Consider the following 27,666-nt stretch of genomic DNA (forward strand, 5'->3'; position numbering starts at 1 on the left):
GTTGAGAATTAGGCTTGGGGTTGCTTAATGATTGTGCATTGAGTCCCCTGTACAGAATTTTATTGTTGTTAACAACCATTTGATCAATAAATATGAGAGATGCCCTCTCCAAAAAAAAAAAAATTACTTAAAGGATGATAAAATTGGGATTGTGCCTGCCATTTCTATATACCTGCATTATTTAGCATGGAATTTTGGAGAATCAGGACCTAAGCCAGAACTCCCATTTCCTTATTCTCAGTCCAATGTTCTTTACTATATGAGAAGCAGTAAGGGATAAAGGATGAGCGCTGGGTCTTCCTCCATACTAGACACGCGCCCATTCTGGTCGTCAGTTATTTTGTGCGTATAATGAAGATAGATAATAGCCTCTACCTCTTGGGGTTGCTCTGAAAATTAAATGTTTGTAATTTCTCAGACTAAGTGAATACTCAAAAAATGTTTCAACAAATGAACTGCTCGCAAAAGAAAACTAAAGCCTTTTCCTGTATTAAACAGTAAGAATCAAATGTACAGTGATCCTTTGTCCTCTATGTCTGATTTTTTACCCTCGTGTAGGGCTGGTGAGGTAGTAGCAGCCTATGACCACAGACAGAGCGGCCTAAAGCACCATGAAAACCCTTCACGCTGCGAGGTGGAAAAACAACTACACCCGGCAAAGCGGGTCTGGAAACCAGAGTTCCCGCCTTCTCACTCTCCGGGGCGGAGTTGCTGACTGACTGACAGGTCGTCTCAGCCACCCAAGCCGCTCATCTTCTCAGCGCCCCGCCCTCCCAGGCATGATAGGTAGCTGGCCTCGGCCAATGGTGACACATCGCCATAGGCGCAGTAGCCAATCAGCAGTTGGGAGCCCGGAAAGGAGCGGGGCCGAGTTAGAAGCTGGTGGCGCGGCTGGAGGGTGAGTCGCGCGGTGGGTGAGGTAAGTTGGAGGCAGTACCTGCTCTTCGCATTTGAATTTATGCTGCTGCTTCGTCCCGCATTCTCGCTCAGAGCTGCTCTTGTGCCTCAGTCAGCTTGGGGGACGCTTTCCTTCTATAGGCTCTCAGGAGCTAGTCTCCAGTGCTCTTAGCCGGAGGACAAAATGGCGCGTGCACGGGCCGCGGAGGCCGAGCAGGGCCCAGCTGTGGGCTCTGAGGCGGGCCGGGACAAAGGCGGCGTGTGGGAAGGCGGAGGCGGGGCGCGGACGGCGGCGTGGCTGCGGCCGCGTGGGACCGGCGCTGGCGCTTCCCCCTCGTGCCGCCGCCGTGCGGTGGCTTGAGATACATTCAACGTGGTGGCGAGGTGGTGGCGGGCATGGAGGTGAGGCAGATCCCCTGAGGCCTGGGGAGACCCTGGCGGAGGGGAGCGTGTCTTTTAGGAAATACCCGCCGTCCGCCCGAATACTGTGGAGCTGGAATTTTCAGGTAAGGTAAGGCTTTTAATCTTTCGTGTGACCCTGCAGGTTTTGGTATGAACAGGATTCGGATTCACGTCTTGCCGACCAATCGGGGGAGAATCACCCCAGTGCCCAGGTCTCAGGAGCCTCTGTCTTGTTCATTCACTCATCGCCCATGCTCCCAACCTCGTCTGGAGGGGCAAGAGTTTTGCATTAAGCATATCCTTGAGGACAAAAATGCCCCCTTCAAGCAGTGTAGTTATGTATCGACGAAGAATGGCAAAAGATGTCCCAGTGCTGCCCCGAAGCCTGAGAAGAAAGATGGGTATATACGTACAGATATCTGTTGTTTGTGCTTGGAGAGCGACGGGGTAATTGGTATGACGTGGGCTTGGGCGTAGTTGCTGCGGTTTTTGGGAATCTGCTTGTGAAATTGGATTTACGGCTTTATCCTTAAACATTAAAAATGGTGGAAACCAGGAGGAGACATTTCCAGTTGGGCCACTCAGTTAATCTCTTTGGAGCTTTTTCCCTTATCTGTAAAATAAAGGGATATTCTAGATTATTCTTAATCTCTGGGGTCCATAGTTCTTTTTGCCATCCCTGAAATTTTGTTAATATGCAAAATTGTATATATGTGTATTTTTCTGGGAAAGGCTTTATATAGCTTTTATCTTACAAGCCAAAGTGTGCAGAAACACACCTTGGCTAGATAATTCTGCATGTATCTTTCAGATTTAAAACTGTCATTCACAATTTTAATTTCTACATTACTTATGTTATGTATCTAAAATGTAGAGTTGCCTTCCAGAACTAATTTTGAAAGATGAAAGTGGATCTTTTTGATGTATTGTTAAGATGATATCATCATTTTTATAGTTGGAATGTTTTGTTTGATGGATAGAGCACTAGATTATGCTACTTGGATTTCCCTTCAGTAATGCCAAACGAGTTGCCCATACTCCTGTTAAATTACTCTGCCTCACTAGCCTTTTAAATTTATAAATGAAGGTAATAGTCATTTTAATTTGTGATTTAAAGGTTGGTGATTGTGAAAGTCATTGAACTCTTTTAAGGAAAAATCTGAGCATTAAATGTTAGTATTTTGTCTCTTTAGGGTGTCCTTCTGTGCTGAACATGCCCGTAGGAATGCTCTGGCACTTCATGCTCAAATGAAGAAGACCAGTCCAGGGCCTATGGGTGAAACACTCTTGTGCCAGCTGAGCTCATATGCTAAGACAGAGCTGGGATCCCAGACTACAGAAAGTAGCCGCAGTGAAGCCAGCCGAATTCTGGGTAAGGATCTTAGGAGGAAGAAAGTTAAGAAAAAACTTTGGCTTTAGCACAGTGCCTTGAACATATATGGTACTTGATAATACTATATTTTTGTTAATTCATTGGCAACTTAGTGAGAATTCCAGGATTGCTTTGTTGTTCACCAGTTCTTTTCAGTTTGAAGTAGTATTCGCTTAGGTTTACTTTCCTGCGTTTATGACCATTTCATTCATTGCTGTTTTTATGCTTATAAATCTTTGTTATGTAATGTAATTTCAGGAAACAAGGATAATTTTGAGTTGAACTTTTTAGACTATGGTTAACTCATAAGTAATCTTACCTGGGTTGTATTTTTTTTAAGCCAATGTTATTTGCCAGTACCTTTTGACTAAGTTTTTTTGAATTTTAAGGCTTGGGTTGATATGTTAAGTAATCTACTTTTGTGTGGTGGAGTTACAGAGGTGGAAAATCTTAATGGCTGCTCTCCCTTCCTTGCCTCAGATGAAGAGAGCTGGAGTGATGGGGAGCAGGAACCCATTACTGTGGATCAGACATGGCGAGGGGACCCTGACAGTGAAGCTGATAGCATAGACAGCGATCAAGAAGATCCCCTGAAGTAAGTTGTAACTCCATACAATGTTTTTATATAAATATTTTATGTAGTTAGAATGTGATATATAGTAGCATGCTGCTAATAGATAATAACCTTTGAGGGTTGAAGATAGATACTTGTAATTATAGCTTCTGTATATTAAAGTGTCATGGCGCACTACCATCTTGCAGCAAGTCAGGATTTGATTTTTTTTTAGAAGTCTTGTAATTTGGGAAAATTTTTGGACATCAAATTCTATACATGACAGTATAGGGGAAAAAATACGATATGGGAGATGGGTTGAGAAATACTTAGAACAGTCAGAGAAGAAAGTTGATGTGAATGAGTTCCTGGCTGAAACCTCAGGAGTAATAAAGTGATTGTATTTGATTTATTACTCTTTTTTGGCAAAGTTACAGTTTACGGGCTTCTATTTTAAAGAAAAATAAAAAGGTGTTCCAGAATTCCCTTTGGTTTCATGCCTAAGAAAGGGAAACTGAGAAACCCAGAAGTGAGTAATCAGCCTAATTATATATATGTATGTATGTGTATATATATATATATATTCTTTTTCACTTACATAAGTTTATTGAGCACCTTCTATATACCATGGACTGTTCTAGGTACTAGAAATACAGGTTGTTTTTTTTCCCGTTCATTGTCCATTTTTTTAAACTTATTGGATATAACTGACAAATCAAATTGTAATATATTTAAAATATACAAAATGGTGGTTATACATATATATTGTGAAGGGATTCCCACGAGTTAATTGACACATCCATTGTGTTCCATATATGCCTCTTGTTGGTAGTGGTATTTTTGCTTCTTTGATTGATTGCTTTAAAAAAATTTTTTTTAATTTTGTTATCATTAATCTATAATTACATGAAGAACATTATGTTTACTAGGCTCCTCCCTTCACCAAGTCCCCCCGACAAACCCCATTAGAGTCACTGTCCATCAGCATAGTAAAATGTTGTAGAATCACTACTTATCTTCTCTGTGTTGCACAGCCCTCCCCTTTCCCCCACCCCCCACATTATACATGCTAATCATAATAGCCCCTTTCTTCTTCCCCGCCCTTATCCCTCCCTTCCCTCCTATCCTCCCCAGTCCCTTTCCCTATGGTCACTGTTAGTCCCTTCTTGGGTTCTGTGATTCTGCTGCTGTTTTGTTCCTTCAATTTTTCTTTGTTCTTATACTCCACATATGAGTGAAATCGTTTGGTATTTGTCTTTCTCCGCTTGGCTTATTTCACTGAGCATAGTACCCTCTAGCTCCTTCCATGTTGTTGCAAACTGTAGGATTTGTTTTCTTCTTATGGCTGAATAATACTCCATTGTGTATATGTTCCACATCTTCTTTATCCATTCATCTACTGATGGACACTTAGGTTGCTTCCATTTCTTGGCTATTGTAAATAGTACTGTGATAAACATAGGGGTGCATATGTCTTTTTCAAACTGGGCTGCTGCATTCTTAGGGTAAATTCCTAGAAGTGGAATTCCTGGGTTAAATGGTATTTCTATTTTGAGCTTTTTGAGGAACCTCGATACTGCTTTCCACAATGGTTGAACTAATTTACATTCCCACCAGCAGTGTAGAAGGGTTCCCTTTTCTTCACAACCTCACCAACATTTGTTGTTGTTTGTCTTTTGGATGGTAGCCATCCTTACTGGTGTGAGGTGATATGTCATTGTGGTTTTAATTTGCATTTCTCTGATAACTAGCAATATGGAGCATCTTTTCATGTGCCTGTTGGCCATCTGAATTTCTTCTTTGGAGAACTGTCTGTTCAGTTCCTCTGCCCATTTTTTAAATGGATTATTTGGTTTTTGTTTGCTGAGGTGCGTAAGCTATTTATATATTTTGGATGTCAACCCTTTATCGGATCTGTCATTTACGAATATACTCTCCCATACTGTAGGGTACCTTTTTGTTCTATTGATGGTGTCCTTTGCTGTAGAGAAGCTTTTCAGCTTGATGTAGTCCCACTTGTCCATTTTTGCTTTTGTTTCCCTTGCCTGGGGAGATATGTTCATGAAGAAGTCGCTAATGTTTATTTCCAAGAGAGTTTTAATTTTTGCCTATGTTTTTTTCTAAGAGTTTTATGGTTTCATGACTTACATTCAGGTCTTTGATCCATTTTGAATTTACTTTTTTTTTGTTATCATTAATCTACATTTACATGAAGATTATTATGTTTACTAGGCTCTCCCCTATACCAGGTCCCCCCTATAAACTCCTTTATAGTCACTGTCCATCAGCATAGCAAAATGTTGTAGAATCACTACTTGTCTTCTCTGTGTTGTACAGCCCTCCCCTTCCCCCCCCATTATGTATGCTAATCTTAATACCCCCCTTGTTCCCCCCACCCCCCTATCCCTCCCTACCCACCCATCCTCCCCAGTCCCTTTCCCTTTGGTACCTGTTAGTCCATTCTTGGGTTCTGTGATTCTGCTGCTGTTTTGTTCCTTCAGTTTTTCCTTTGTTCTTATACTCCACAGATTAGTGAAATCATTTGGTATTTCTCTTTCTCCGCTTGGCTTATTTTGCTGAGCATAATACTTTCCAGCTCCATCCATGTTGCTGCAAATGGTAGGATTTGCCCTCTTCTTATGGCTGAGTAGTATTCCATTGTGTATATGTACCACATCTTTATCCATTCATCTACCGATGGACATTTAGGTTGCTTCCAATTCTTGGCTATTATAAATAATGCTGCAATAAACATAGGGGTGCATCTGTCTTTCTCAAACTTGATTGCTGTGTTCTTAGGGTAAATTCCTAGGAGTGGAATTCCTGGGTCAAATGGTAAGTCTGTTTTGAGCATTTTGATGAACCTCCATACTGCTTTCCACAATGGTTGAACTAATTTACATTCCCACCAGCAGTGTAGGAGGGTTCCGCTTTCTCCACAGCCTCGCCAACATTTCTTGTTGTTTGTCTTTTGGATGGCAGCCATCCTTACTGGTGTGAGGTGATACTTCATTGTAGTTTTAATTTGCATTTCTCTGATAATTAGCGATGTGGAGCATCTTTTCATGTGTCTGTTGGCCATCTGTATTTCTTTTTTGGAGAACCGTCTGTTCAGTTCCTCTGCCCATTTTTTAATTGGGTTATTTGTTTTTTGTTTGTTGAGGTGTGTGAGCTCTTTATATATTGTGGATGTCAAGCCTTTATCGGATCTGTCATTTACAAATATATTCTCCCATACTGTAGGGTTCCTTTTTGTTCTATTGATGGTGTCTTGCTGTACAAAAGCTTTTCAGCTTAATATAGTCCAACTTGTTCATTTTTGCTGTTGTTTTCCTTGCCCCGGGAGATATGTTCAAGAAGAGGTCACTCATGTTTATGTCTAAGAGGTTTTTGCCTATGTTTTTTTCCAAGAGTTTTGTGGTTTCATGACTTACATTCAGGTCTTTGATTCATCTGGAATTTAGTTTTGTATATGGGGTTAGACAGTGGTCCAGTTTCATTCTCCTACATGTAGCTGTCCAGTTTTGCCAGCACCATCTGTTGAAGAGACTGTCATTTCCCCATGGTATGTCCATGGCTCCTTTTGCTTGGGTTCATGTCTGGAGTCTCTAATCTGTTCCACTGGTCTGTTGCTCTGTTCTTGTGCCAGTACCAAATTGTCTTGATTACTATGGCTTTGTAGTAGAGCTTGAAGTTGGGAAGTGAGATCCCCCCTTCTTTATTCTTCTTTCTCAGGATTGCTTTGGCTATTCGGGGTCTTTGGTTTTTCCATATGAATTTTTGAGCTATTCCAGTTCGTTGAAGAATGTTGTTGGTAATTTGATAGGGATTGCATCAAATCTGTATATTGCTTTGGGCAGGATGGCCATTTTGATATTAATTCTTCCTAGCTAAGAGCATGGGATGAGTTTCCATTTGTTAGCGTCCTCTTTAATTTCTCTTTAGAGTGTCTTATAGTTTTCAGGGTATAGGTCTTTCACTTCTTTGGTTAGGTTAATTCCTAGGTATTTTATTCTTTTTGATGCAATTGTGAATGGAATTGTTTGCCTGATTTCTCTTTCTGTTGCTTCGTTGTTAATGTATAGGAAAGCCACAGATTTCTGTGTGTTAATTTTGTATCCTGCAACTTTGCTGTATTCCATTATCAGTTCTAGTAGTTTTGGAGTGGAGTCTTTGGGGTTTTTTATGTACAATATCATGTCATCTGCAAATAGTGACAGTTTTAACTTTTTCTTTACCAATCTGGATCCCTTGTATTTCTTTGTTTTGTCTGATTGCCATGGCTAGGACCTCCAGTACTATGTTGAATAACAGTGGGGAGAGTGGGCATCCCTGTCTTGTTCCCAATCTTAGAGGAAAAGCTTTCAGCTTCTCGCTGTTCAGTATGATGTTGGCTGTGGGTTTATCATATATGGCCTTTATTATGTTATGGTCCTTGCCTTGTATACCCATTTTGCTGAGAGTTTTTATCGTGAATGGATGTTGAATTTTGTCAAATGCTTTTTCAGCATCTATGGAGATGATCATGTGGTTTTTGTCTTTTTGTTGATGTGGTGGATGATGTTGATGGGTTTTTGAATGTTGTACCATCCTTGCATTGCTGGGATGAATCCTTCTTGGTCATGGTGTATGATCCTTTTGATGTATTTTTGAATTGGGTTTGCTAATATTTTGTTGAGTATTTTTGCATCTATGTTCATCCGGTATATTGGTCTGTAATTTTCTTTTTTGGTGGGGTCTTTGCCTGGTTTTGGTATTAGGGTAATGTCGGCTTCATAGAATTGAGTTTGGGAGTATTCCCTCCTCTTCTATTTTTTGGAAAACTTTAAGGAGAATGGGTATTATGTCTTCTCTGTATGTCTGATAAAATTCCTAGGTAAATCCATCTGGCCCGGGGGTTTTGTTCTTGGGTAGTTTTTTGATTACCACTTCAGTTTCTTTGCTGGTAATTGGTTTGTTTAGATTTTGTGCCTCTTCCTTGGTCAGTTTTGGAAGGTTGTATTTTTCTAAGTTGTCCATTTCTTCTAGGTTTTCCAGCTTGTTAACATATAGATTTTCATAGTATTCTCTAATAATTCTTTGTATTTCTGTGGGGTCTGTTGTGAGTTTTCCTTTCTCGATTCTGATTCTGTTGATGTCTGTTGACTCTCTTTTTCTCTTAGTAAGTCTGGCTAGGGGCTTATCTATTTTGTTTATTTTCTCAAAGAACCAGCTCTTGATTTCATTGATTTTTTTCTGTTGTTTTATTCTTCTCAATTTTATTTATTTCTTCTCTGATCTTTATTATGTCCCTCCTTCTGCTGACTTTAGGCCTCATTTGTTCTTCTTTTTCCAATTTCGATAATTGTGACGTTAGACTATTCATTTGGGATTGTTCTTCCTTCTTTAAATATGCCTGGATTGCTATATATTTTCCTCCTAAGACTGCTTTAGCTGCGTTCCACAGAAGTTGGGGCTTTGTGTTGTTGTTGTCATTTGTTTCCATATATTGCTTGATCTCTATTTTAATTTATTGGTTGATCCACTGATTATTTAGGAGCATGTTGTTAAGCCTCCATGTATTTGTGAGCCGTTTTGCTTTCTTTGTACAATTTATTTCTAGTTTTATACCTTTGTGGTCTGAAAAGTTGGTTGGTAGGATTTCAGTTTTTTTGAATTTACTGAGGCTCTTTCTGTGTCCTAGTATGTGGTCTATTCTGGAAAATGTTCCATGTGCACTTGAGAAGAATGTGTATCCTGTTGCTTTTGGGTGTAGAGTTCTATAGATGTCTCTTAGGTCCATCTGTTCTAGTGTGTTTTTCAGTGCCTCTGTGTCCTTACTTATTTTCTGTCCGGTGGATCTATTCTTTGGAGTGAGTGGTGTGTTGAAGTCTCCTAAAATGAATGCACTGCATTCTGTTTCCTCCTTTAGTTCTGTTAGTATTTGTTTCACATATGCTGGTGCTCCTGTGTTGGGTGCATATATATTTATAATGGTTATATCCTCTTGTTGGACTGAGCCCTTTATCATTATGTAATGTCCTTCTTTATCTCTCGTTACTTTGTTTTGAAGTCTATTTTGTCTGATACTAGTACTTCAAGACCTGCTTTTTTCTCCCTGTTGTTTGCATGAAATATCTTTTTCCATCCCTTGACTTTTAGTCTGTGCATGTCTTTGGGTTTGAAGTGAGTCTCTTGTAAGCAGCATATAGATGGGTCTTGCTTTTTTATCCATTCTATTACTCTGTCTTTTGATTGGTGCATTCAGTCTGTTTACATTTAGGGTGACTGTTGAAAGATATGTAGTTATTGCTATTGCAGGCTTTAGATTCGTGGTTATCAAAGGTTCAATGTTAGCTTCTTTAGTGTCTTTCTGTCTAACAACTCGCTTATTGAGCTATTAGAAACACTCTGGTTATACTTTATTTCTCTCACTTCTTATTCCTCCTCCATTCTTTATATGTTGGTTGTTTTATTCTGCTCTTTTGTGTTTCCTTTAACTGCTTTTTGTGGGTAGTTGATTTTATTTTTTGCCGTTAGTATTTGCTTGGTCTGCTTTCTTTGCTGTGATTTTATTTTCTCTGTTGACATCTATTTAGTCTTAGGAGTGCTCCCATCTAGAACAGTCCCTCAAAAATACGTGGTGGGGGTGGTTTGTTGGGGGGGAAATTCCTTCAACTTTTGCTTGTCTGGGAATTGTTTAATCGCGGCTTCATATTTAAATGATAATCATGCTGGATACAGCATCCTTGGTTCAAGGCCCTTCTGTTTCATTGCATTAAATATATTATGCCATTCTCTTCTGGCCTGTAAGGTTACTGTTGAGAAGTCTGATGATAGCCTAATGGGTTTTCCTTTGTAGGTGACCTTTTTCCTCTCTCTGGCTTCCTTTAAAACTCTTCCCTTGTCCTTGATCTTTTTGCCAGTTTAATTATTGTGTGTCTAGGTGTTGTCCTCCCTGGGTCCCTTCTTTTGGGAGTTCTGTATACTTCCATGGTCCGAACGATTATTTCCTGCCCCAGTTTGGAGAAATTTTCAGCAATTATTTCTTTAAATACACTTTCTATCCCTTTTTTTCTCTCTTCTACTTCTGGTACCCCTATAATGCGAATATTGTTCCCTTTGGATTGGTCACACAGTTCTCTTAATATTGATTCATTCCTGGAGATCCTTTTATCTCTCTCTTTCTATCCCTTTTTTTCTCTCCTGGTACCCCTATAATGCGAATATTGTTCCCTTTGGATTGGTTACACACTTCTCTTAATATTGATTCATTCTTTGAGATTCTCCCTTTGGATTGGTCATACACTTCTCTTAATATTGATTGATTCCTGGAGATACTTTTATCTCTCTCTGTGTCAGGTTCTATGCATTCCTGTTCTTTGGTTTCTATTCCATCAATGGCCTCTTGCATCTTATCCATTCTGCTTAAAAATCCTTCCAGAGATTGTTTCATTTCTGTAATCTCCTTCCATACTTCATCCCTTAGCTGTTGCGTATTTGTCTGCAGCTCCATCAGCATGGTTATGACCTTTATTTTGAATTCTTTTTCAGGGAAATTGGTTGGGTCTATCTCCCCAGATTCCTTCTTAAAGGAGGATGTCTGGGTTAGTCTGTTCTGTATCAAAATCTTTTGCCTTTTCATGGCGATAGAGGTATTTGTGGGGAGCTGGCGTGTGTGATGACTGGGAGAACGTCCCTTCTTGCTGGTTTGTGGCCTTCCTCTCCTGGGAGAACAGTGACCTCTAGCGGCTTGTGCTGGGCTGCTGCACGCAGACGGAGTTTCTGATTCTTCCCTCGCTGCTGTGAAAGAAGCTCTGCCCTACTGCCTCATGCTGCCTCTCTACTGTGGCAGAGTGGCATTGGAGGGGAAATGGGCGGGAGACTGTTTATCTCCGTGAGAGGCCTCTAAGCGGTTAGGGCGCCCGGAGTTCCCTGGGATACCCAGCTTCTGGGCTAAGTGTCCCAGGACGCTTCCATCCATCTGTGAGGTCCCTTTCCCTTTAAGACTTTCAAAAAGCATTTGCTTTTCTTTGTCCCAGGGGCGCTGGCTGTGGGTACCTGCTCACAGGTCTTACTGTCTTGTTTCCCTAGTTTCCAGCACCCCACGCATGCACTGTGTGTCTGTACTCTAGTGCAGGTGGCTAGAGCTGGGTGTTTAGCAGTCCTGGGCTCCCTCTCCCTCCCTGCTCCGACTCGTCTCCTCCTGCTGGGAGTTGGGGTGAGGGGCACTCGGGTCCCGCTGTGCTGGGGTTTGTATCTTACCCCCTTTGTGAGGCGCTGGGTTCTCACAGATGTTGATGTAGTCTGGCTGTTGTCCTATGTCTTCTGGTCTCTCTTTTAGGAATAGTTGTATTTTCAAAAATATATATGGTTTTGGGAGGAGATTTCCGCTGCTCTACTCACACCATCTTGGCTCCACCCCCTGAAAAGTTTTTAATCCCCCCTTCAAATTTAAATGATAACCTTGCTGGGTAGAGTATTCTTGGTTCAAGGCCCTTCTGCTTCATTGCATTAAATATATCATGCCACTCCCTTCTGGCCTTTAAGGTTTCTGTTGAGAAGTCTGATGATAGACTGATGGGTGTTCTTCTGTATGTGATCTTTTTTTCTCTCTAGCTGCTTTTCAAAGTCTGTATTTATCCTTCATCTTTGCCATTTTAATTATTATGTGTCTTGATGTCTTCCTTGGGTCTCTTGTGTTGGGAGATCTGTGCATCTTCATGGCTTGAGAGACTATCTCCTTCCCCAGATAGGGGAACTTTTAAGCATTTACCTCCTCAATTTCACTTTCTATCCCTTTTTCTCTCTCCTCTTCTTCTGGTACCCATATAGTGCAAATATTGTTCCATTTGGATTGGTCACACAGTTCTCCCAATATTCTTTAATTCTTAGAGATTCTTTTTTCTCTCTGTGCCTCAGCTTCTTTGTGTTCCTCTTCTCTAGTTTCTATTCCATTTACCGTCTCTTCTACTACATCTAATCTGCTTTTAAATCCCTCCATTGTATGTTTCATTTCATACAAGTCAAGGAATTTCTTAATTGAATCTCTGACTTAAATTCATTCCCGAGTTCTTGAATATTTTTCTGTACCTCCATAGGCATGTTTACGATTTTTATTTTGAACTCTCAGGGAGATTGGTGAGTTCAGTTTCATTTGGCCCTTTTTCTGGGGTTTGTGAGATTTTGGTCTGAATCATGTTCTTTTGATGTTTCGTTTTTCTGTGTGGTGCCCTCTTGTGCCCCGAAGCTCCAGTCTCGAGCTGCTCAGCCCATAGAGTGAGGTTGGGGGTTGTAGTGGAGTGGAGCTGGTGCCTGGGGGGGAGGAAAGATCTGTTTCCTTACTCCCATCTGCAGTGCTTGTCTCCCATATCAGAGCCAGTAGGCCAAGCACACAGTTGTAAGCCTCTGTGCTTGGCGTCTCCAGCTTTTGTAGGTGGGGCCTCCCTCTGGCTAGCCTGATGGCAGCACAGTAACAGCCGGTTTGTCATTTGGTGCTAGCAGGCTAGGAGGGAGGCACAGCAGGCAGCGTATCACAGTGGGGTGCCTCGGAGCTGGGCAGCCAGCCAGGGGTATGGAGCGCCTGAAGCTCCTCAGCATTCCCAATCTGCTGGGCAGAGGGCGCACAGACAACCTTGTCCAGCTCTTCCTTCTCCCATGCACCAAGCTCCATGCAAACCCCGCCCCTTCAGCAGCTCTCTTGCTGCTAGGAAGCCTCTTAGACTGCCTGCCTTTTCTCTGACACAGAGCGGTCAGATGTGGATCCCAAACTCCACAAACGGCCAGAATTTCAGTCTCAAGCAGTCCGCCTGCCCTAGCTCCCCAACATCCAGAGCAGCACACAGTATAGGTTTCTGTTCACAAAGCAGACCTCCAGGGCTGGGTGTTCAGCAGTCCCAGGCTTCCACCCCCTCCCCACTCTGTTTCTCTTACTTCTGCTGGTGATCTGCGGTGGGGGAAGGCCCTGGTCCTGCTGGATCAAGGCTTTCATACATTACCCTGTTTTGCGAGGTCTGCTCTGTTCATGCGGTCTGCATGCAGTCCGGTGTAGCCTTGTTTCTTGTTGCTGTTTTAGGGTTAGTTGTGTTACTTAACTATATTTTTGTACTAATTGTGGTTTTGGGAGGAGTTATTTGTCTCACCTCTCATGTTGCCATCTTGAATCTCTGTCTGAACTTAGTGTGCTTTCTTAAGCTTTGCTGAATTCTGTTTTCATCCAGACATGCTGGTGTATACACAGCAGAAGAAGTGGCCCTGATTATGCGTGAGAAGCTAATCCGTTTGCAGTCTTTGTACATTGATCAGTTTAAACGACTTCAGCATCTGCTCAAAGAGAAAAAGCGACGTTACTTACATAATCGCAAAGTGGAACATGAAGCTCTAGGCAAGTTTTATGCCAGTTCCAAAAAGCTATAGTGGGTGCATCATGTGGATTTGGTAGTAGTTAGAAAGAGTTATTTCTGTCTTGGTATCTGGATTGAAGGAGAAGTTGCTTTTGAAATTGCTTATCTTGTGGCAAGATATCCCTATGTACTTCTTGTTAATTTGGAGAAGCATCCTTGATTGTTGCTTGGCAAATAACATCTTGACGATTGCTGCTTTTCAGGTAGTAGTCTTCTGACTGGCCCAGAGGGACTTTTGGCGAAAGAACGAGAGAACTTAAAGCGTTTAAAATGTCTTAGGCGGTATCGTCAGCGCTATGGAGTGGAAGCCTTACTACATAGGCAACTAAAGGAACGCAGAATGTTGGCCACAGATAGTGCTGCCCAACAGGTAATTTGTGTACGGTTTGCTTTATTTATAAAGTTAGGATAATTGTCAAAATGCTATTGTATAAGCTTGGCTCTGGAATCTAAATTGGGCGCGGAGTGAATTGAAAAGAGTGTGTATATCTGGAAGTCTGGAGACATGGGTTCTAATCTCAGTTCCCTTCAGACCAGTTCTGTGTCTGCACAGGTAACTTCTCTGGGTGTCCCTACTCATCTAAAAATTGCAGTGTTGCCATAGAACTCAATTCTTTGATTCAGAAATTCTTCAGTTCAGAAGTAGACAAAGTTGTTAAGACTGTGTTGCTTAGGAATCTTGTTTTAGAAGATGGGAAGTAAGGTTCATAGGAAGCAGAGTTAAGTGATTATTATTAAATTTGTTTCTCAAGCCTTTGGTCTTTGCATCAATAAGTGTTTTCTATTTTTATCTAATTGTTGAGGCTCTGCATAAGATTACAATTTTTTAAAGAGGGTTTTGCTCCAAGACAAAATAATTTGAAAAACCATTAGGCTATATCACACTTTAATAGTATACATAATAGGTGTATTTTGGATTAGTGTTGATGTATTATTTGGACAATAGGTTTAAAAATTTTTTTCCTTTTGCATAGTTTTGGTGAATACGTCATGTTGAATTTTTTTAGCTTTTAAGGATGTACCTTATATGTTGAGAAACAAAGTATTCTCATGATAATTGGTTACATTTTCTTTTGTGGGTCTGTTTTAATTGATCTGTTTTCTCTGTTTTAGGCCCATACCACTCGTTCCAGTCAGAGGTGCTTGGCCTTCGTGGATGATGTTCGTTGTTCCAATCAATCTCTTCCAATGACCAGACATTGTCTTACTCGTATCTTTTTACTGTGTTCAGCTTGCTAGCTAGATTGAAGGGTGGTGGGAATCTCTGTGATAGTTTGCTTAATTGAAGGTCTTTTTTACCTGTGGCCCTGAATCAAGGCCGGCAGTGTGCTGAAGCTGTTGGTTTCAAGCAGGAGCCTAAACAAATGTCTTTCTATGGTCTGTTGGCCATTTCAGAACTTTGGAAATGTAATGGTCAATTCATTGGAAAGAAACATCTGAGTCTTAGTGGTAGATATGAGTTAATATTTATTTGTAGTTAGGTAATATTGGGATTCCAAAATATAAAGGTTCTTGATTTAATTAGTTGATTAGATTTACAATCTGTTAATCCAATTACTTAAAAAAATTACTGTGGGTTTTCCACCAAAAACAATAGGATGATTCTGAACTGTGAGCTTCCTTTGAGTATTATTCTGTATGTCAGGCCCCAAAATTACATGTTTTACTCTTCATTCACATGGGAAACTTAATGTTTCCAAAAGTGGGATGAAACACTGCCCCTTCCCTGCCCACACACTGAATTTGTCCTTGAGCTGTCATAACATCTCTTAATTCTGCTATGGGACCACATTTACTATTGGGCTAGAAAACTTGATTGCCTATTGGATTATAAAAGTATAACTTTATAATGGACATAGTTTGAGCAAATTGCTTTCACAATAAAAGCGTTTGTTAATAGGGTAGTCTTCATTGTATAAAAGGCATAAATTTTGCTGGATTTCACTTGCCCGGCAAGAGATATAAAATATTTGGAAAGTAAAATATTTAATAGGAGGAATAATCTTCTCTTGGTCTTTAGAAAGGAAAACTGATCTTTTTCTGTTTGGTTTATTAAATATTTAACTAATTTATTATTGCAATAAATGTTTAGTAGAGAATTACTGTCCTCAATAAAAATGCTTGTGCATACTAATTAAAAACTAAAGATAATTGCTCAAAATATAATTCGGCAAAGGCTGTTTGTGGACAGATTTAAAAGTAGAAGTAACTGTTGAAAAGTTTGTCTTGTAAATAAATGAAATAGGAAGTAAATTGAAGTTCATGAATCTATAAATTTGATACTTGTACATATGTTACTGTAAGTAAGTGAGCAAATTTCAAAAGTTGATGAGGGTCTTGTAAAATGGGCCTTTCTAAACATTGCCGGTGGGAATATATAAAGCGGTATAAGCTTTTTAGAAAGCAGTTTGATAATATTCATATTCTTTGATATGTTAATGTCAGTTGTGGGAATTTATTTTAAGGAGGTAGTCAAATGGAGGCCAGTATTTATAAAATTCCTCCAACTGGAGATAGCCTTAAACTTTTCAGAGATTGGGCAGAGAGAAGAAAATTGTGATACATAAGGAATACATTCAGGCATTGAACATGTTTGACAAAATTAATGAATGATACAATGTTTGATAGTAACAAAAATAGGATATGGAATTGTTCAGAATATGTTTTAACTACATGGCATTAAATACTGGGAGGGAATGTCATAGAAATGTGATTAATTTTGATGGGGTTATGAATGCCTTTTTTTCTTCTGCTTTGTACTTTTCAGGTTTTCAGGGAGCTTGAATTTTATAAGGCAAAAAACCCAATTTACAGATGTTAAGGAGTATTTTAGGCTTATAGTACTATATTTACATTAATATTTTAGAAAGTACTGTTGAAAATAAAATATATTTGAAAAGAGAAGGGAAATACTATTTTTTCTTTTATGCTCTTTTCCTTTCCACTCCATAGTTGCCTAAGTTACTTACCCTTCCTTAAGTCCTTATTCCAGAGAAAGATGCGACTGCCATTGGTGACCTGTTAACTCTTTACTCTGGTCTAATGGAGACAGCACTGGACTGAAAAGTGAAGGACCCAGACTCTAGTTGTAGGTCAACCATTCCCTTCTCTTTGTCTCTTTTGGCCCCACTGAAAGGAAAGGGGGTGGAGGATGGTGGTAATGTGTTCCCAGGGTATTTGGTATTAAGTAAGAGACTTGTGAAAGTCCTTTGAATTCCATGAATAAAGTACCAGTTAAAACACTTAATATAATGGGTTAACGTTTTAAATATTAATAATTTAATAAGATTGGCCTTTTTAATCACATTAGAGACTTTAGATTTTAAGTACATACAGACTGCAAATCTGATTGTTCCTAACTCATATGTTTGTTCATTAGATCATTTTCATTCAGTAAATATTTGTTTACTTTCACTGTTCCTTTAGAGTAGTAGTTCTTAACTGAGGGCCATTTTGTCCCCCATGGTGAAATGTGTGGAGACAGTTTGGCTTGTCCTAAACCAGGGGTGAGGGTGCTACTGACATCTAGTGGGTAGAGGCCAAGAACGCTGCTAAGGGTCCTACAGTGCACAGGATCATCAGTAAGGTCAGTAGTGCCGAGGTTGTGAAACCCTGCCTTAGAGTTTAGTAATTTCCAAGAACAGACTGAAAGAAGTGGCTTTATTCAAGAAGTTTTAATTTGCTTTAAAAATTATAATGTATATTAGATACTTTAATTTTTAAAAATTACCTTAAAATTTTTGGATAAAAATTAACTATAATTTCATAATCATGATACAATCAATTTACAGAATATTTTGCTTTCTGGTTTAAAAATAAGCCCAAGTTTGAAATAACATGTTACCTATAGTATATTAAATAACTTAATAAATGTTAATCTAGGGAAAATACCATGTAAAGTCTTAAAGAAGTGGTAATACTTGAATAAAATACATTTTGTAGAGTAACTTGAACTGGAATTTTGTTATTTTATCTAAGCATGCTTTCAATTTTGATTCATCCTACAGAGCTTTGCCAACTTGGAAATATAGCCCTTTTCTGCTTTTACCCTTTACAGAAGTTGATAGAGCTCCCGGAATGTTTCTGGTGTAATTCCTTTTTCACAGGCCCTCATAAGCAAAATTATCCCTTTCTCTTTGGGATCTTAATAGAACGCCCCTACACTAACACCCCAACCAATTCCCCTACCCAAAAGTAGGGGGATGGCCATTTGTTTTTATTTCCTATCAGAATAAGATGGCTAGTTACCATTACTAGAACTTCTATTTTCTCCCGTTCCTTGCTGCTTTAGGCAAATTTGTCATGTAAATATTGGAAACGAGTTGAAAATCTTTGGCAGACTTTTTGCCAGCCTGCTTAACAGAGTGGAGACAACATTATCTCTCTTTGACACTTGGTGGAGGCCTCTGCAAGCTGTATTTGCAATTGCCATGACATGTTTCTTCTGAATAGGTGTAAATTCCTAAGATTGTTATTGCTCTTTGTTTAACATTATGTTTTCACACGTTTTGTGTTTGATCCTCATGAGGGAGAACAAGATTAGTGTCTAGTTGAAAAGACTAGGATCCTGAAATGTAGATTGGGGACTAATTTTAAATTACTGGTGGAGTTATAATTAGATGCTAGTGAATGTACTTATTTTAAGAAGTAACTTTAAAAATGGCTAACTACATTTGGTTCTGTATCAGATGGAACCAATTATCTTGTGTGGTCCAGACCTTGAGGTTTCATGGCAGACAACTCTTATATTTTGTACCTCCGATCGATCTATTTTATTTCCCTTGACCGTTTTTCTGCAGATATTTGTCAGGACACAAATCAGGTTCTCTTCAAATGCTGCCAGGGGTCTGAAGAGGTACCCTGCAACAAACCAGTTCCTGTAAGCCTCTCTGAGGATCCCTGCTGCCCACTGCATTTCCAGTTGCCTCCTCAGATGTATAAGCCCGAGCAGGTACTGTCTGTGCCAGACGATCTGGAAGCCGGCCCCATGGATCTGTACTTGAGTGCTGCTGAGCTTCAGCCCACTGAGAGTTTACCTCTGGAGTTCAGTGATGTAAGTTAGAGAAGCTCTGCTCTGGTTGGGTGTCCAGTGATGTAAGAGAACCTCTGCTCTGGTTGGCCCTTGAGGCAAGGCCTTATTTATTAATGGTGAGAATAAGTTAGTCTTTTGGTCAGGAGAATTGATAAAGTTTTTGAAATGATGTATGTATGGTTGTATTTGTATTTAGCATATTCATTTGAGTCACTTTAAATTTGCAGAAGTTCTTTTTCTGAGGGAATGATAAGGAAAATTGTAAACTAAGGGAAGTTGTAAGTCGACTGGTTAGATTTGGTGTAGCCAGGAAATTTGATACCTATTCACAAGATCAGTAGAGTCTTAATATAAACAAATTCTGATATCCACTCTTGACATTGTAAACTTGTGTTTGGCTCTGTTGTAAGGATTTTCATTTTCAGGTTAATACATCCCCCAGAAATAACACACAACTTAGCTCTGGCTACTGTTTTTTCATGTTTGATGTTATTACCAATTGCATTGTGAATGGACTAGAACAACAGTGATCTCCCTAAGTATTTACTTTTACAGCCTTCTAAGTATGTGTACTACTCTGTGCTTTTCAGCTTGTTCTTTTTTTGGTATCGGTTCATGAACCGTTTGATTTTGTTTCTGTATTTAGCACTACCCTACTATTGAGATTGGGGATCAATTGATACTCCATCTCTCTTGGCACTTTGCTTATTTAACCTTTAGCCTGCTGGGTAAAGGTCTTCATCACTTTTATTCTGAAGATGAATCTTCTGAATTTCCTAATAAAGGTGTCACGTATAAATGTTTAAGGTGGCAAATTGGAAAATTCAGTATAGGTTACAAGATTGTTTACTAAGGGTAAAAGGGAGGTTTGGGTGGCTTTGAGGGTATTGCTCACTAAATGCCAGGATAGAGTAATACCTGAAAAAGAAAAAGTGGTGTTGAGAATAAACATTGCAATTTTTTTTCTTACTTTCTCTTTTTTTGGTTAAGTACTGTCTACACGCTTATTAAACTTTAGATTTTCATTACTTCATTTAAAATAAAATAATTTCTGTTATAATCCTGATTATAATTGCTTTTTAAAAAGTTTCTTTCACACATAATCAATGAATGTGAGAACTGGAAAGGGGTTTTCGAGATTATATACTTCAGTGTTTCCCAGACTTTTCCAATGGAATGTTGAAGATAATAAATGAATAGAGAGCTGTAGATTGATAAGGATGGGTTTTTGTCCACTTCCCTTCATTTTACATGTGAAAAAAACCAGAGTGGGGCTTTTTTTTTTTAAACTTAGTAACATGAGTAGTTTTTTTTTTATAGGGTCTAAAAAATCACCTAATCACTACATTATCAGATTCTCTTCAAATATTAATGTACATATGGAGAACCTAGCACATGTATTTTATGTAGACCTACTAGGTTATTTTTATTTCATCTGATTGTTAATTTCCAGAGCTGTTTGTTTTGTCTTTTTGCTTTTCCTCTACCTGGTTTTGCCACATTAGTTTTAAATGGTGTTTTCTTTCTCAACCTTTGGTAATTTGGATTTGAGAAAATATGACTGTTTGAAAATATCTCTTCAAATACATTATATTCTTGTTTGCTCTTTGGAGAATATTTACACAAAATCATTAAAGAGATTATAAAATGTGTTCATAGGTGAAAACTGACATTTGAGGAATCTTAATTTTAAAGATATTTAAAAATATGTTGTTTTATCTGTTAATCCATATTTGTGGCATGATTTTTTAAAAGAATGGATGAGAAGTAGTCGTACTTTTGAGAATCCAGTGGGCTTCTAAGAGGGACCTTTGTTAGAGCTTTAAAAATGATAAATACTAATTTGTACTTGATCATCTACTGTGTTCATATTAATGTACTTAGACCAACTACACTGGTCATTAAAAATAAAATTTTGTGCTTAATCTTTGGAAGTAAAAATTCTGTAGAAGGTGTTGAAACAAAAAGCAGTTTAGAAAAGAATTTTTGTCCTCTCACAAATTCTGGATTTATTTGTTGGTATAAACTTTTGCTGGGAAAAAATTATTTCTTAAATGTATGAATTTTACCAAGCAGTCTTGTTACTTATATTCTGCCTTAGATAATCATTTCTGTAACTTGTTAATAACTTCTGGTAACTTTATTTATGGGAGAATCCGGTACTGGATATTAATATGGATAAAAATTCAGCCTTTATTCTGGACATTACTTTTGCCTGTTTTCTGTGCTTTGATCCAAGGATGCTTGCCAAGTAACAACCTTTTATACCCTAATCCTATTACTTTGAGATTATTCTTTTTTTTTATTAAGGTGTCATTGTTACATAATCTTAGGAAGGTTTTTACAACATTCATCCATATTATCAAGTGCCCTGCACAAACTTCATTATAGTCACTGTCCAGCCTAGTAAGATGCTATAGGGTTGCTCTCTTTTTTTGTGTGTGATTTCTGAGCTCTGTTTTTGAGCTCAAGAAAATGTGGATTCTGTCTGTCCTGAAATTTATGTCTCCAAACATTCTTGTTATGGTAGGTGTTTCTGCTGATCCTTTCTTCCCCTTTTATTTTATATTCTTTTGCCCAATTTTAATTCCTGTAACAGACAAAATTGTGAATATATGAGAAAATCCTTATCAGTATTTATCTGTGTGTGTGTACACACACACACACACACACACACACCTACAGTTGTTACCTTGAGACTTGGAAACCTTTTGCCTCACCATTTAAATGAGTTCTTTTAAATTCCAAGTTAATTATTTATAAAATAATTGTGTATAGTACAAGAATTGGAGAAAGCGTCTTACAGTTTTAACTGTGTGATAACATTGGTTTCTGTGGTACAGAAGTTTTTGATATATCCGAAATGGACATCAGGTGGCCAACTTTATCCTTTACCCTATGTTTCTGCTTAAATTGAGCAGCTTTAAGTCTGGTACATTCTTTAATTATATTCTTTTCTGAAGCTTAATTATTGTGAAGATGTGTTTCTTGTTTTTGGTGATTAACACACGAGAGAAAGGGAAAGGATTTCAAACTCTTAGACTTACTGAAAAGTGAAGAACTAAGCTCCTCTTAAAGCTACATTACTGGCAACATAGAGCCTCTATAGTGTGGATTGGGCACAGGGGACTACAAACCCTTGGGTGTTTTTCACTCTTGGTAGGGAGAGTTTAGCAGTAGATTCTTAAAATTGATGACATGAAAGTCAGTTTGACATACCGTCTGAGCCTTTGCAATGCTTTAGGCCCTGAATCAAGACTGACAGTTTGCTGTTTGTAGCTGTTTGTGTCAAACAGGAGCTAAGAGCAATTTTCCTATGGTCTCTTGGCCATTCAGCACCCCAATGGGAATGGCCAGTTCAGTTGGAAGACACAAAGTCTATGTGATATAATGTCTTTCTTTTTAACAGCAATTGGACTACGTTAGCTTTAAGAATCAGGGACTTAACTCTGTGGGGATAGGGACTTAACCAAAATTGTATTTCCTAGCTATTTAGAGATACATTGAATTTTTTTGTCCTTCTTTTCTCTTCCTTCTACCTTTCTGTCTCATCTCTCCCTGGCTTGCTTTGTGGCTGTTAGGACATTAATCAGAAAATCTCATACTGCCCAAGTTTTTAGAGCAGCATTTCATTTTCATTGGTAATGATGCTGCTTGTCCATATTAGACTCACCACCGGTGAACTTAGATGTTGACTATAGTTAGTCTTAGAGGGAATATGCTTTTTTTCTTAGTAAGCAATAAAAAAATTATGGTAAAATATTCCTGAAAATTTAAACCATTTTAACCATTTTTAAGTGTTCAGTTCAGTGGTATTACATACATTCATGATATTCTTCAGCCATCACTACTGTCCATTTCTGAAACTTCCATCAGCCCACAGACTGAAACTATTACTTCCTTCTTACTCTCTCCCCAATCTGCTGCTAGCATATCCTATTTTCTGTCTCTGAATTTTCCTATTTAATCAATATGCTTTTTTAGCTATTATAGGGGTCTGTCCTTTATACTTGGCAGCAAGAAAAATTCTTGGTGTTTTTGTGTCTGAATCCCATTTGTTGGACATTCAGGGAAAATCTTATTTTAATTAAAGGTAGGCAGGATGTGAGGGAGTTATTTTGAGATTTATTAAAAAATATGCCAACATGAGCTTATTGGTTCCTTTGGTATTGCTGAGACTTTTTTATTTGTTTTCCTAGGACTTGGATGTTGTGGGTGATGGTATGCAGTGCCCTCCTTCACCCTTGCTTTTTGATCCTTCACTAACCCTTGAAGATTGTTCGGTCAAAGAAATCGCTGAAGGCCCAGTGGATATTTTGGCAAGTGAAGAACAACCCCAGCCAAGCTTCACTCATATAGTGACTCAGCCAGGCAGAGATTCCCTGCTGGCTCTCCCTAACATGCACTCCCAGGGAGAGGGGTTGTCATCACAAGTAGACTGTAAAGGTACCCCAGAAGGCAGTTCTGCAGATGGGCTCTTAGGACATCTAATGGCCCCTGGCTCCCATATCTCAGCAGAGCACAAATTTAGTTCGTTAACTAGAAAAGGTTAAGACAAGTAATCTAGGTCAGTTGGACTTTTTAAGGGAGAGTTCCACACTGGAATTGTATTCATCCTACAGAGTAAGGACAAGTAAGGTGATTTGATTTTTTTCTTTTGACACTTGGGTGGCCCTGACTGAAGACCAGCAGTTATACTGTAGCTGTTGGTTTCAAGCAGAGGCCTAAAGGACTGTCTTCCTGTGATCATCTGGCTGTTCTGGAACCTCAGCAAAGAATGGCTGTTTCATTGGAAGAAACAACCCACAGCTCTCCCTCCCATTTTGAGAGCCTCAGGAATGATGCAAGTAATGACTTTAAGGGTCAGGGATAGTTGTACAGGAGGAGCAACTTCCCAGAGTATTTTATTTCTGCTGTCTTATTCTTGTTGCTACTCTACATGGGCATTGATAAAGTCAGATTTATGCTTCAGATCACAATGAATGAATTTGTAACCAAAGTGACTTTCTTTTAACAGGGCCAGATGCAGATGGCTGGAGATGGGTGCAGATCACAGGGACCTCGAAATTCTGAGAAAGTCTGTGCATCATTGCCTCAAAGTGGAGTGGCTACTGCAAATGGGAAGCCAGAACCCAGTTCTTTCAGTTGATAGTTTGTTTTGGGAAACATTTGACTTTGGAGGATTTGAATTTCCCATTCTTTAACCAAATATTTCTAACCATCTCTCACTAAAGGACAACCCAGACTACCTTACCTTGTTTTTCTTCTGGGTTATTGAGTGTTGTAGTCCAACATAAGCCAAATTTTTGGGGAAGGGACCAGTAGTGTCTAAAAGTTGGGGGTGTTTTCGTACTCTAGGCAAGGATGAGAGAGATTGTGATTCTTGTCAGAGCTACTGCGATTGGGGGAGTTTTGGGGCTGTGCCTAAGGGGAGAGACATCTATCTAACAGCCTGTGTTTTAGCCTTTCCTCACTTCTCACCTGATTGGGCAATCTGAACCCCCTCTTCCTAATGACCTCTGATCTGTAACATCTGAGAAAATAGCCCACAGGACTGGGCCTTCCTTATCCATCCATCTTGCTTGTAACTATGTAAATTTCTGTAGTGGCTGTCTTCTGTAAGATTCAGCAAAATTACTGTATATAGTTTCTATTAAATGTTAAAATGTTATGAAAATGTAAATTGCTTGAATGCATGTTTTGTTTGTATTTGAGTATACACACACACACACACACATTTTTGGGGTCCTTAGGGAGCTGTCTCTGGGAAAATGGAAAACGAGACAGATACGCTTCCATCCAAGAAGTAAATACATTAGTGACTTGTTTGAGTTTGGAGGATAAGATAAAAAACCTGAAAGAAGTAAATGGAAAAGGGTGGGACTTCCTTATTAAAGCCTACCAGTTCCAAACATTCTTTTTATCCTCTTCTCTCTGCCCCTTCTTCCCACTCCCATTTCTTCCTCACAATGAGTGCCTGATTATCATCTCAGAATTCTCCAGGGCTAAGCATGTATTTGTGAAACTTCAGAGAAGTTGGACCTGATGCTAGATCACAGAGGTAGGCATAAAATGTCAAGATAATTTTATGATTAATTGAAGGGTAGGGTTAACAGGAGTTCAGGTTGTCTTATTACAGGCATATCTGGGAAATTCTGTGGGTCTGGTTCTAGACCACCACAATAAAGTGACTATCACAATAAAGGGAGTCAAATGAATTTTTTAGTTTCCTAGTGCATATAAAAGTTACATTCACACTATACTGTAGTCTGTTATGTGTATAATAGCATTTTAAACTGTACATGCCTTAAAAAATATTACCAAAAAGTGCTAATCTGAGCTTTCAGTGAGTCATAATCTCTTGCTGGTGGAGGGTCTTGATGTTGATGGCTGCTGACAGACCAGGGTGGTTGCTGAAGTCTGAAGTGGCTGAGGCAGTTTCTTAATGTAGCAATGAAGTTTGCCACACTTGACGGACTTGTCCTTTCATGAACAGTTTCTCTGTAGCAGGCAATGCTGTTTGGTAGCACATTTGGATGATTTGATAAAATAATCTTTATTGTAAGAATATAGTATATCATACATGTGCAAAGTATGTGTTAATTGACTGCTTATCTGTAAGGTTTCGGGTCAACAGTATGCTGTTAAATTCCTGGGAGTCAGAGATACGGATTTCTGATGGTGTGAGGCAGCTCTAACCCCCCTCCTTTCAAGGGCTAACTGTATTTTGACTTCTTCCAATGAGTTACAAATGTTCTTAATTGTATCTCCAATGGTGAGTCCTTTCGAGAAGATTTTCTATTTAGTTTTCTCAGATCCATTAGAATCACTCTGTGGCAACTATATAGCCTTAATGAAATATATTTCTTAAGTAATGAGACTTGAAAGTTGAAATTACCCCTTGATCCATGGGGCTGCAGAATGGATACCGCGTTAGCACATATGAAAATATAATAATATTGTTCATCTCCATCAGAGTTCTTAGGTGACCAGGTGCATTGTCAATGAGCAGTGATATTTTGAAAGGAATCTTTTTTTCTGAGCAGTAGGTCTCAGCAGTGGGCTTAATGTAGTGAACCATGTTGTAAACAGATGTGCTGTCATCCAGGCTTAGTTCTGTTTATTGAGTGCAGGCAGAATAGAGTAACTTATTCTTAAGGGCATTAGGACTTTCAGAAAGGTCACTGAGCGTTGGCTTCAATTTAAAATCATCAGCTGCATTAGCCTCTAACAGGTTAGCCTGTCTTGAAGATTCAAAGCCAGTGACTGACTGCTCTCTAGCTATGAAAGTTCTACATGGCATTTTCCAACACAACCTGTTTGTTTACATTGAAAATCTTGTGTAGTGTAGCCACTTTGATTAATTACCTTAGGTCTTCTGGATAACTTGCTGCAGCTCCTTCGTCAGCACTTGCTTCACCTTGTACTTTTATGTTGTGGAGGCAGCTTCTTTGCTTAAATGTCATGAACCAACCTCTGTTAGCTTCATACTTTTCTTCTGCAGCCTCATCTCTCTCAGCCTTAGAATTGAGAGTCAGGGCCTTGCTCTGGATTGGGCTTTGGCTAAAGGGAATATTGTGGCTGGTTTCATCTTCTATCCAGACCACTCAAACTTTCTCCTATCAGCAGTAAGGCTTTTTTGCTCTCTTATCATTTGTGTGTGTGTTCACTGGACTACTACTTAATCTTCAAGAATTTTCTCTCTTCATTCACAACTTGTCCATTTGGTACAAGAGGCCTAGCTTTTGGCCTATCTCACTAAGGAGGAACATGGCTTCCTCACTAAGCTTAATCATTTCTAGCTTTTGATTTAAAATGAGAGATGCCACTTGCTTTCACTTGAACACAGAGGCCATTGTAGGATTATTGGCCTGATTTCAGTAATGTGTCTCAGGGAACAGAGGCCCAAGGAGGGAGAGAGGCAGGGGAACTGCATTGTCAGTGGGGCAGTCAGAGCAGACGTTCATTGATTAAATTCGCCTTCTTAACGTGTGTGGTTCGTAATGCCCTCAACGGTTAAAATAGTAACATCAGGGATCATTGATCACAGATCACCAAACAAATACAATAATTAGTTTGAAATATGAGGATTATCAGATGTGACAGATGACATGAAGTCAGCAAATGATTTTGGAAAAATGGCACTTGTAGACAATGCAGCATTACCACAAACCTTTAATTTGTAAAAAATGCAGTATCTGTGCAGCACAATGAAAGGAGATATGTCTGCTATACTACAATGTGTGTGACTAGGCCAAAAGGTTGCCTTCTGTAAGAACTAAACTGAAGAAGCAGAGAAGAGGTTTTACACCATCACTTTAGCTTTAGTTTAAATATTTACAGCCAGAGAATGTTTGAAGGTAATTCAGAACCCACTTCAGGTGAATTCCAGAGATCACCTTCCATAGGTCTTGCAGTGTACTTATTTTTTTAGTTTTTAATTCCTGCTGCTCTCTAGTACTTCTTACACTATCCACAAAGATGAACCTGGCTATGAACATAAACATGCCTGCTCCTGCAAAAGGATTAGATAATAGAATATACTCATTGTTTTGAAAAGTTACAGATCACTGGCATCTACATCCCCAAAATTGTTCTGTAGATTAACAGGCCTATGACTACTTTTCTTGGTTGTGGAGGTACTCATGGAGACTAGAGAATCTGTGTTCTTAGCACCCTAGAAATTCTAATGGTCACTCCTTTGCAAACCTAGTAATGTGGGACCATACGCACATAGCTACCCCTACTGCAAGGTTCTGTCTTCTGTTAGGCATGGAAAACAGGATTTGGTAGGACGGGTCTCAAGCAGTACCTTGTTTGAGAAAGTGCTAGGCTGATGGAACCCCTAAGCAAAGGTTTCCTATTAGAAGAAATGGCCTAGTGCCCCACTGTGCTCAGTCATTGGTAGCGTCTTATGAATGTGGCCTCAGTGTGACACCTTGGTAGATCCAGAGGTGAGGAAATGGGGCTGTCAGTTAACTGCTTGCAGTAGGTTCTCTTGAAAAGATCTGGGTGACATACCTTTATG

The 27,666-nt window shown here is 39.2% G+C and overlaps 1 protein-coding gene and 3 non-coding genes across 9 annotated transcripts; all 4 read left to right on the top strand.

Annotated features, from left to right (window-relative positions):
- The first annotated feature begins 788 nt into the window (after positions 1-788).
- KANSL2 (KAT8 regulatory NSL complex subunit 2) lies at positions 789-24,321 on the top strand. 6 transcript variants are annotated; one of them, XM_073213589.1, is made up of 11 exons: positions 789-919; positions 1,442-1,700; positions 2,493-2,671; positions 3,152-3,266; positions 13,424-13,591; positions 13,814-13,976; positions 14,720-14,816; positions 18,406-18,659; positions 22,838-22,957; positions 23,323-23,485; positions 23,656-24,321. In XM_073213589.1, exons 2-11 carry the CDS (start codon positions 1,450-1,452, stop codon positions 23,709-23,711), a joined length of 1,566 nt encoding a protein of 521 aa, XP_073069690.1. In that variant the 5' UTR covers positions 789-919; positions 1,442-1,449; the 3' UTR covers positions 23,712-24,321. The 6 variants fall into 6 exon arrangements, with proteins under 6 accessions (XP_073069690.1, XP_073069689.1, XP_073069691.1 ...); XM_073213588.1 differs by having other exon boundaries at positions 23,323-23,481; XM_073213590.1 differs by having other exon boundaries at positions 18,406-18,557; positions 23,323-23,481.
- Positions 14,908-15,044, top strand: LOC118967326 (small nucleolar RNA SNORA2/SNORA34 family). Its single transcript, XR_005054245.1, has one exon. It is a non-coding gene; the product is annotated as a small nucleolar RNA SNORA2/SNORA34 family (small nucleolar RNA).
- LOC118967330 (small nucleolar RNA SNORA2/SNORA34 family) lies at positions 21,880-22,015 on the top strand. Its single transcript, XR_005054249.2, has one exon. It is a non-coding gene; the product is annotated as a small nucleolar RNA SNORA2/SNORA34 family (small nucleolar RNA).
- On the top strand, positions 23,307-23,442 carry LOC118967329 (small nucleolar RNA SNORA2/SNORA34 family). Its single transcript, XR_005054248.1, has one exon. It is a non-coding gene; the product is annotated as a small nucleolar RNA SNORA2/SNORA34 family (small nucleolar RNA).
- Positions 24,322-27,666: the final 3,345 nt, after the last annotated feature.

This window comes from Manis javanica, chromosome 10 (genome assembly GCF_040802235.1).
Source record: "Manis javanica isolate MJ-LG chromosome 10, MJ_LKY, whole genome shotgun sequence".
NCBI classification, from domain to species: Eukaryota; Metazoa; Chordata; class Mammalia; order Pholidota; family Manidae; genus Manis; species Manis javanica.